Raw genomic sequence first — 11,002 nt, 5'->3', positions numbered from 1 at the left:
ACATGGTCATGATGAATGATTTTCTTGATATGTTGTTGGAGTCTATTGGCTAGGATTTTGTTGAAGATTTTTGCATTTTTGCATATTCATGAAGGATGTTGGTCTGTAAGTTTTCCTTTTTAGTGATATCTTTGCCTGGTCTTGGTATCAAGGTTATGCTTACTTCATAAAATGAATTTGGAAGGATTCTATCCTTTTCTATGTTTTTGAATAGTTTGAGTAGGATTGTTGTCAGTTCTTCTCTGAACGTTTGTTAGAATTCTCCAGTGAAACCATCTGGGCTAGGGCTTTTGTTTGTTGGTAATTTTGTACTATTCAATTTCTTCTTTGTTATGGATCTGTTCAAGTTTTCCATCTCAGTCTGTGTTATTTTAGGTAAGTAGTGTGCTTCTACAAATCTCTCCATTTCTTCTAGATATTCAAATTTGTTGGAGTGCAGTCTTCATATTACCTTTTTTGTTTCAGTTGTTTCTGATGTGATGTCATCCAATTTGTTTCTTACTTATGTTATTTGTATTCTCTCCCTCTTTTCTTTTGTTAAATTTGCCAAAGGTTTGTCAATTTTATTAATCTTTTCGAAAACTTACTTGTAGTCTTGATTTTTTCTATTGTCTTTCTATTTTCTGTTTCATTGGTTTGTGCTAGAATTTTTATTGTTTTCTCTCTTCTGGTGACTGTAGGCTGTTCTTCCTGTCCTTTTTCTAATTGTTAGTGATGACTTTTTTCTAATTGTTAGAAGTGTTGATTTTGCCTCTTTCTCCTTTTTTGTTGTGTGCATTTATTGCTATCAATTGGCCTTGGATCACTGCTTTTGCTGTGTCCCAAAGATTTAGGTATGTTATGTTTTCATTCTCATTTGATTCAAGAAATTTTTATATTTCTTCTTTTATTTCTTCTATTACCCAGTCATTCTTAAGGAGGGTGTTGTTCAGTTTCCATGTGTTTGCTCTTTTTCTGTTGATCTTCCTATTGTTGATTTCTAATTTTAAAGTATTGTGATCTGAGAAGATGCTTTGCAGTATTTCAATGTTTTTAAATTCATAATGGCTTGTTTTATGGCCTAACATATTTATCCTGGTTTAACCTGGAGAATGTTCCATGTGCATTGGAAAAGAATGTATATTGTGCTGTTGTTGGGTGAAGTGCTGTGTAGATGTCTATAAGGTCAAGTTGGTAGATTGTATTGTTTTACTCTTCTGCATCTTTGTTGAATTTCTTTCCAGTTGTTCTATATTTCATTGAGAGTGGTGTATTAAAGTCTCCCTCTATGACTGTGGACTCATCTATTTGCCTTTTCAACTCTTTTAAAGTCTGATTTATGTGTTTTGGGCTCTTTCATTGGGTCCATATATATTTATTTTGGTTGTATCTTCTTGTTCAATTGATCCTTTTATCATACAATGTCCTTCTTTGTCTTAAAGTTTTGGTCTTAAAGTCAATTTTATCAGAAATTAATATTGCCACTCCTGCTCTTTTTTTGTTGCCATTTACTTGATATATATCTGGTAGCACAGTGCCTAAGGCACTTGACTGCTAACCAGAAGGCTGGAGGTTCAAACCCACCAGCCACTCCTTGGAAGGAAGATGGGACAATCTACTTCCGTAGTGATACTGCCTCCGAAACCCAAGGAGGGGTCATTATAAGTCGGGTCTGACTCAGCAGCACATAACAATAACATCCTTTTCTAACCATTGATTTTTAGGCTATTTTTGTCTTTGTCTCTAAGGTGTGTCTCTTGCAGACAGCATATTGATGGGTTGTTTTCTTATCCAGTCTGCAACTCTCTGTATCTTGAGTGTTGTTTTTAATCTGTTTATACGCAGTGTAATTATTGACAAGTAAGAATTTGTTGGTGTCATTTCGTTATGTGTTGTTTCATGGTGTTGCTGATATCTTTGTTCCATATAATTTTCTGTGCTGAGCTCATTATGTTTATGAATCATGTTATAATTTCCTTTGCTGATGTTGTTTTAGTATTTGCTAATTATTTGTGCTTGTCCTCTTTTTTATTTTGATGTAAAGATTTATTATTTTTCTTTGAGGTTACCCTATGATATATAGTTTTCTGCCTGAGTTTAGAACAGCCCATTGTGTCTTGCCATTCACTTGGCTTCCTCACCATTTAGAAGTTCTGTGACTACACTATTTCCCCCCTCTTTTTGTTTTGTAGTTGTCCTCATTTTCCAATTGATATCTCTGGTTCCCTGTTTATAATCTTGTAAGCTTATTTTATTTTGGTACTTCCATAACTGTGTTGGTTTCTGGGTTATGTCATCGTGTGTATTAATGATTGTTTGTTGTTTGTTATTATTGGTTCTCTGTTCAAAGGACTCCTTTAATATCTTGCAAGGTTGGTCTACTTTTAACAAATTCTCTTAATTTCTGCTTCCCTGGAAATCTCCTAATTTTACCATCATATGTGAGGGATGGTTTTCTGGGTATATAATTCTTGGTTGGAAATTTTTCTCTTTCAAGGTTTTATATATACCATCCCATTGCCTTCTCACTTGCATGTTTTCTGCTGAGAAATCTGAGCTTATTCTTACTGGTTGTCTTTTGTAAATAAGTTTTTTGTTTTCCCATGCTGTTTTCAGGATTTTTTTTTTCTTTTTTTGTCTGATTTTGATGAGTTGGATGATGATACGTCCTGGTGATTTTCTTTTGGCATCTATCTTGTTTGGAGTTTTTTGGACTTCCTGAATAGATATATTCTCATCTTTCATCATATCAAGGAAGTTTTCTTCCAACAAATCTTGGACAATTTTCTCTGTTATTTTTTTATTTTTTTTTTCTCTTCCTGTTCTGGAATTCCAGTTACATGTAGGTTATTCCTTTTGATGGTATCCCACATGAACCTTAGGCTTTCTTCATTTTGTTTTGATCTTTTTTCTGATTGATCCCTTTCCAAACAAGTATTGAGATATTTGTCTTCAATCTCACTAATTCTGTCTTCCATTGATTCAGTTCTACTCCTTTGCCTGTTCAATGTATTATCTGTTTCTGAAAATTTAGTGTTAATCCTCTGGAGTTCTATCTGTAAATTTTGTATTATTTCTAATTTTTCATTTATTGTCATGTTTCATTTGTCTGTCAGTTGTCTTTCAAAATTGTTCTAGGGTTTTCTTTGTGTTTTCCTCAATTATGTCAGTGTTTTTCTTGATCTGGCTCTCAATATGTTGAAGAAACCTAAATATAATTATTTTGAATTCCTTATCAGGGAGTTCCATTGCTACTTCTTCCTCAGGGGTGTGTGCTGATTCTGTATTCTGGTCCCTTGTTTCTACTGCTTTATCTTGCTTCTTTGTGTGGATTGTGATGCTCTGTTTTCTCTGAGTCATTGTGACTTGGTTACATTTATATTTAATTGGTGATTGTACGTTGGAGTGATGCCCCCAAGATTTTCATTTTCTTCATTTTGTTTGGATGTATCTGAGTAAGCAGTGTACTGTGCTCCTCTATTCACTACCTGTCTCCTGGTGGGTATGATAGAGGATAAGAGTGGCTGCACAGATCTCTGTTACCTGTTTGTGAAGAGCAGTTAAGGGTGAGTCAGGCTCTTATTGATGGTCATGTATCATTGGCCAATTGGTAAAGAAGGAAGTGGTGACCTCCATTTAGTAAGTGGAGCTGCAGGAGGTGTGGGCCTCATTTTGTCGTATTGGCATGGTTGCATCTCCCAATCAAACAAAAACAACAATCAAAAAACCATCAAAAAAGTAAAAGCAAAAGGATAAAAAACTCACACAACATAAACACACTGGAACAGTCACCAAAAAAGAGAAAAAAAAAAAAAAAAAAAAAAAAAAAAAAAAAAAAAAAAAAAAAAAAAAAAAATTTAAAAAAAAAAAAAAAAAAAAAAAAAAAAAAAAAAAAAAAAAAGAAAAAAATCTGGGTGGAGTGGGGCAGGACACCCAGGCTCCATCAGAGCACACAGACTGGGATGGAATTCCTCCAGCCCAGAGAATGGATGTGAGTGAGGGATAGCTGCACCTCCATTCACCAAGTGGTTGTGGGGTATAAGAGTAACAAGGGGAATATCTCACCTTTCTAGTCCTCAGTGTCTGATATGTCCTTGCTGTCTCCGGCAAGTGGAAGCTATTCTTACATCCCTGGAATCTGAGAGAATGCTGTTGCTTTAAATAGCCAAAATCCCCAAACTGCTTGTAAACATTCAAAATGGCTGTGCCCTCCAGACAGCCAAAATTCCACACCTCAGTTTGTCTCCTTTGCTCTTTCCTTGTTTATTCATCAGCCACTAGTGCAGTCCTCCATGCAGCCCCTGGCTAGCAGGGATAATTTTTAGGTTAATTCCTAGTTCCTAACACCACTTAGCAATATCCAAACAGTCCATGCAGTTAGGATTGCTGAAACACTGTAGCTCTATATGTCTGTTTTTCCAGTATTTTCATGAAGGTTCTTCAACTGGTTGGAGTTTAGTCCACTTCTGTATCCTTCCTTTCAAAGCTCAGGGTTCCAGGATTATCTTCTCTGTGTTAATTGGTTCCTGTTTTGTTTGTTGAACAGGATCTGTGTTGTTTGTCTGCCTATTCCACCGTCTTACCAGAACCTCCATCCTTTGATTCATTGATTGCTATTTCCATATACTTTGTGGATCCAAGTAAATTGAAATCCTTGAAAATTTTAATCTTTTTGACAGTTATCATGATGTTGCTTATTTGCCCAGTTGTGAGGACTTTTTTTTCCTTTATGTTGAGGTGCAATCCATATTGAAGGCTGTAGTCTCTGATCTTCATCAGTAAGTGCTTCAAGTCATCTTCACTTTCAGAAAGTGAGGTTGTGTTATCTGCATATCACAGATTGTTGATGAGCCTTCCTCCAATCCCAATGCTATGTTCTTCTTCATATAGTTCAGATTCTCAGATTATTTGTTCAGCATACAGATTAAGTTACACAGAATATGTATTATGAAAGGATACAACCCTGACACATGCCTTTCCTGATTTTAAACCATGCAGTAGCCCCTTTTTCTGTTCAAATACCTACCCCTTGTTCTTTGTACAGTTTTTTTTTTTTTTATAAGCAAAATTAAGTGTTCTGGAATTCCCATTTTTTGCAATGTTATCCATAATTTGTTTTAATCCATGGAGCCAAATTGCCTTTGCATGGTCAGTAAAAAATAGGTAAACACCTTTTTTATATTCTTTGCTTTCAGTCAAGATCCATGAAACATCAATAATGAAATCCCATGTTCCATGTTCTCTTCTTAATCTGGCTTCAGTTTCTGGCAGTTTCCTGTCAATATACTGCTGAAACCATTTCTGAATTATCTTTAGCAAAATTTCACTTATGTGTGATATTAATGATATTATTTGATAATTTCCTCATTCTGTTTTGTCACCTTTCTTTGGAATGGATCTCTACCAGACAGTTGGCCAGGTAACTTTCTTCCAAATTTCTTGGCATAAATGGGTGAGTACATCTAGCACTGCACTGCATCAATTTGTTGAAACATCTCAGTGAGTATTCTGTTAATTCCTGTTGTTTTTGTTATGTGCCATCTAGTTGGCCCTGACTCATAATGACCCTTCCTTGGGTTTCTGGGGTGGTATCACTACGGAAGTAGATTGCCCAACCTCAATTCCTAGAGCATTGTTTTTCCCCAAGCTTGCACTTCGTCCTTCAGTACCATCAATTCTTGATTATATGATGCCTCCTGAAATGGTTGCACGTAGACCAATTATTTTTTGGTACAGTCACAGTCTGTATTCCTGCCATCTTCTTTTCATGCTTCATGAATTGTTCAATATTTTTCCCATAAAATTCTCAATATTGCATTTTGAGGCTTGTATTTTTCCTTCAGTTCTTCGGGCTTGAGAAATGCTGAACAAATTCTTCCCTTTTGGTTTTGTAATTCTAGGTCTTTACATATTTCATTGTAATACTTTACTTTGTCTTCTCGAGCCACTTTTGGAAATCTTCTGTTCAGCTCTTTTATTTAATCATTTTTTCCATTCACTTTAGCTACTCTCTGTTGAAGACCAAGATTCAGAGTCTTTTCTGACATCCATTTTTGTTTTTTCTTTCTTTCTTGTCTTTTAATGACCATTTTCTTTCCTCATGTATGATGTTCTTGATGTCATCCCACAACTCGTCTGCTCTTCAGCCATTGGTGTTCAGTGCATCAAATCTATTCTTTAGATAGTCTCTACATTCAGGTGAGATATGGTGCATGTGGACCTCTTTTAATTTTTTTTCAGCTTCAACTTGAACTTATGTATGAGCAATTGATGGTTGGCTTCACAGTCAGCTCCTGGCCTTGCTCTGACTGATGATATTGAGCTGTTCCACTGTGTCTTTCTACAGATGTAGTCAATTTCATTCCTGTGTATTCCATCAGGTGAGTTCTAAGTGTATAGTCATTGTTCATGTTGTTGAAAAAGGTACTTGGAATGAATAGTCACTGGTCTTGCAAAATTCTATCATGCGATACCCAGCATCATCTCTGTCATCAAGGCCATATTTTCCAACTACTGATGCTTCTACTTTGTTTCAAACTTTCACATTCTAATCACTTGTTATTGTTGTTGTTATGTACCGTCAAGTTGGACCTGACTCATAGTGACCCCTCCTTGGGTTTCTGAGGCAGTATCACTATGGAAGTAGATTGCCCCATTTTCCTTCTGAGGAGTGGCCGGTGGGTTTGAACTGCCAGCCTCCTGGTTAGTAGTCAAGTGCCTTAGGCACTAAGCTACCAGAGCTCCCATTCTAATCACTAGTAATTATTAATACACCTTGATTGCATGTTCGATCAATTTCAGACTACAGAAGTAGGTAAAAATATTCAGTTTCTTCATCTTTGGGTTTAGCAGTTGGTGCGTAAATTTGAAATATAGTAGTATTAACTGATCTTCCTTATAGGCATATGGATATTATTCTATCATTGACAGCAGGGATAGTTCTTGAAATGTTCTTTTTGATGATGAATATGACGCCATTACTCTGCAATTTGTCATTCCCTGCATAGTAGATGATATGACTGCCTGATTCAAAATGGCCAATATCAGTCCATTTCAACTCACTGATGCCTAGGATATCAAATTTTGTGCATTCCATTTCATTTTTGACAAGTTCCAATTTTCCTAGATTCTTACTTCATACTTTCAAGATTCTAATTTTTAATGGATGTTTGCAGTTTTTTCTAATTTTGAGTCATTCCTCATTAGCAAATGAAGGTCCAGAAAGCTTTACTCCATCCACGTCATTAAAGTTTACTTTACTTTGAGGAGGCAGCTCCTCTTCTGTAGAAGATAGCAATAGTCATTGCTTAATCACTTCATGGCTACGATTGGGCAGATTAAGTTAACAAAAATATTTCTAAACTATAAGGGGTTATACAGATGTAAATCTTTGTTGATAAACTCTATTATTGTATCACCAAAATTATTAATATTCTATACTTCTGCTTCATTTCTGCTGCAGACTCACCTCGACATCTTGGAAAAAAGTGTCAATCCCAAGCAGGTGTACTTCCGGCGGGAGGCTCTCTGCCAGACTTTAGGAGGGAATTCGTGTCCATTGGTGACCATCACAGCCATGCCTGAGTCAAACAGCACTGACCATCTAGAGCAGTTCTGTGAGTAAATTGATGACTCTCTTCTTTGAAGATTTAGCTTAGGATGCACTTTACAGTCTTGAAAGCACTCTGTCTGTTTTAGGTCAGAAATTCCGTTTAAAAATTGGTAACTTCTTCATCCTTTTGAAAATACACTCCCAACTCTTCTTGATACAAGACAAATGTTAGATATGAATGTTACTCTCTTGGTAAAGGGAGGCAAAATTAAATTGAAAACTGTAGCAGGATTAAATGATTTGTTGAAATTGAGTGACAACTCACTCAATGACAGTCACTACTTTTTCTGAAACAGAACCAGGACTCAAAAGCACATTTTCCAATGTCTAATCTGATGGTTTTTCTTACTTTACTCATTGTCATTATACTACTCTTACAGTCAGTCAGGGTTTGGAAAGGAAGGAAGTTGACTTTTGGAGTCCTGGCTGTAGAATCCTCTTGATAATCTGAAGATCATTTGGAGCTAAAGGGCTGAGGGTGTGGAGAAGGCTTTTGCCAAGAAATGTAAAAATCAACAATATTAAAATAACAAATGGCCTTAAATGTTGGAGCCCTATGTATGAGTATGCTGGTGTGCACCCAACTAGCTTTTGAAAGTGACTTCCAACATAGTTTCAGACCTTAGACAGGTAAGAAAAAAGCAAACAGAATGAGGGACGCTTCGAAATACAGAGAAATTTGGAAGATGGAAGGGAAGGTGGGAATAAAAAGGCAGCTAATTTATCCCTAGAAGATACAGCTTTATCTGATGAAGTGATAACTCTGTTCAGGTGACTCTTTGGTGATATAGAATATAATTTCTCACACCTCATCAGCATCTGACAATGGATGCTTAACAACCTGGCTAATCAACAACTGATTATCCCATCTGAATTAACGAGGCTTTAAAATGCTTTAATGAATAATAAGGGATTTTTCAAAAATTCTCCTATGTGTTATACACATTTAAGAGCAATTTTCTTAACAGTCACTGCGTCCTCTGCTCAGCAGATGAGCAGTGCTTGGAAGTTCAAGATGATATTTCTTCCAGTGAGTTCACTGAACAATTGTTTATTCAAGAAATTGGTTCTATGCAAGCATGTGCTTTGAGGGTTCAGTTTCTAAAGAGGAGGTGAGTGGAACCCCAATGCGCAATTTATATCTTTGTTTATGCTGACACTGGTGCTTTTGTTGATGATATAGCTACAGAGATCAATGTTACTTTAAGGAGAAGATTTGAAACATGGCACAAGCCCCTAAATAATTTGGCACACTAGGAAATAGTATAGTTAAAAATAGGGAAAAGAATTCTTAGTGCACCTTTATATGACTCAAAGGAAGCTTGATCCTGGTTGCTCTGTAAGATTAATATAATATAGGTATACTATTATAAATGAAGGAGTTCTGGTGGCCTTATAAATCATTACAATTTTCTCTCTTAAACATATGCTAATATGTCAGTTGTGAATCTCAAGAGGCATCCTACCTAGGTAAGAGTAGAAAGGACTCCTTTCATGGCCAGATGGGCACTGTACAATTTCCTCTTTGGTATATTGAACTTGCAAGTAACAGTCTTATTGGATCACAAGGAAACAGAGCTTCTGACCTCGGGGAAAGGACTAATCAGGGCTGGCTTCATGGGCATGCTACCTATTCAGTTGCATAGATTCTGCAGTTAGACAAGCTACATAGTTTGTTTAATACTCTACTCTCTCCATCATGAAAATTTTAATAGTTTTTGGACAAAGGTACTTGTAGTTTCATTTTGCACTTGTTGTTAGGTGCTATTGAGGTGGTTTCAACTAATAGTGACCCCATGTACAACAGGACTAAACACTGCCCATTTCTAGTTGCTAGCCATTGTTACAACCACTGTGTCAATCTATCTCATTAAAGATGTTCTCCTTTTTCAATGACCGTCTACTTTACCAAGAGTGATATCCTTCTCCAGGCACTTGTACCTCCTGAAAACATGAACAAAGTATGAGAAATGAACTCTGGCCATTCTTGCTTCCAAGGAGCATTCTGGGTGTACTTTGTCCAAGACAGATTTGTTCATTATTCTGGCAGTCCATGGTATATTCAATATTCTTCCCTAAAACCATTATTCAGAGGAATCAATTTTTCTGTCGTCTTCCTTATTCACAGTCCAGATTTCACATGCATATAAAACTATTGAAAAGACAATGACTTGGGTCAGGGGCACCTTAGTCTTCAAAGGACATCTCTGCTCTTTCAGATTTTAAGAGGTCTTTTGCAGCTGATTTGTCCAATGCAATACATTGTTTGATTTCTTGACTGCTGCTTCCATGGGTATTGATTATAGACCCAAGTGAAATGAAATCCTTAACGACTACACTTTGCAGTGGGCTGTGCAAAAAATGGAGCTGATTCTGGGACTAATCTAAGATCATATAGCTAGTAAGTGACAAAGTCTGGTGCCCTTCCCATGTTACCATCCTCTGAAGTCACACAAGAAGAACTGCAACCTATTTTGCCAACCTACAGAAAATCTTATTTGCACAGAGTATGTAGCTGATTGGTATTTTTCATAATAAGGGTTCATTTCAGGACCCCCATTTTCTAGATGAGGTAAGTGGGGCTCTGACAATTTAAATACCATGGCTAGTGGTGGTGCCAGATTTTGAGGCATGTTATTCTGATCCTAGCATCCATGAATAAAACAAATATGTGAATGCATCATCATAGCAAATATCAAGTATCATAGCTCTGGCTTTAATCTGTGAGCCAGAACTTCCCCTCTTCCCTATTTTGTGTCCTCATATTATTAGAATATAGCTTATTTGTTAAAGAAACTCATGCCAAATTAACCACAAATAAATGTGTTACACTCTCCCTCCTCACAGTGAATTTTAATTTTCTTTTTCTAACCTAATGGAAAAATTTTCAGGGTAGACATTTCAGGGACTGTGGTTGGAAGGGGAAGAAGAAGATTTTATTTTAGCCCTACTGCGTTTCCTCAGGCCCCTCAATCCTAGTGCAGAAGTGAGATTGTATGACCTGGGCCCTAGTGCTGGGAGCATGTTCTCAAAGCTATTACAGAATTGAAAAAAAAAAAAAAAAAAAATGGCAGGTTGCAATATAAACATAAATACATGCTATTGCTGTACTTCTAAAAGAAACTATAAAAAGTAGTATAAATACCATGTACTCTCCAAAATGCAATTAACCACACCAGAGAATCGAAATAAAACTGCTTAATTCCCTTTGCACTACAGAATATGATTCATTTATTTAGGAAGAGAAAACAGAAGCACCAGACTCTCTTGCCTCCAGGTCTTCCTCCAAACCAAACTCACTACCCTTGAGTCACTTCGGACTCTTAGCAACCCCCATTGGGTTTCGAAGGCTGTAAACCTTTATGGAAGCAGACTGCCTCATCTTTCTTTCACAGAGCAGCTGTTGGGTTT

The 11,002-nt window shown here is 36.5% G+C and overlaps 1 protein-coding gene across 1 annotated transcript in view; it reads left to right on the top strand.

Moving 5' to 3' along the window:
- AGBL1 (AGBL carboxypeptidase 1) overlaps nt 1–11,002 on the top strand; it is a 1,441,949-nt gene that overhangs the window by 249,273 nt on the left and 1,181,674 nt on the right. The window contains exon 17 of the mRNA XM_007946116.2: nt 7,442–7,595. Within this exon, the coding sequence (XP_007944307.2) occupies nt 7,442–7,595 (154 nt within the window). The remainder of the gene's footprint in view (nt 1–7,441; nt 7,596–11,002) is intronic.

This window comes from Orycteropus afer, unplaced genomic scaffold, assembly GCF_000298275.1.
Source record: "Orycteropus afer afer isolate SDZICR_OR568_19922 unplaced genomic scaffold, OryAfe1.0 scaffold00150, whole genome shotgun sequence".
NCBI classification, from domain to species: Eukaryota; Metazoa; Chordata; class Mammalia; order Tubulidentata; family Orycteropodidae; genus Orycteropus; species Orycteropus afer.
The sequence above is the reverse complement of the archived record's forward strand: the minus strand, read 5'-3'. Positions and strand labels throughout refer to the sequence as shown.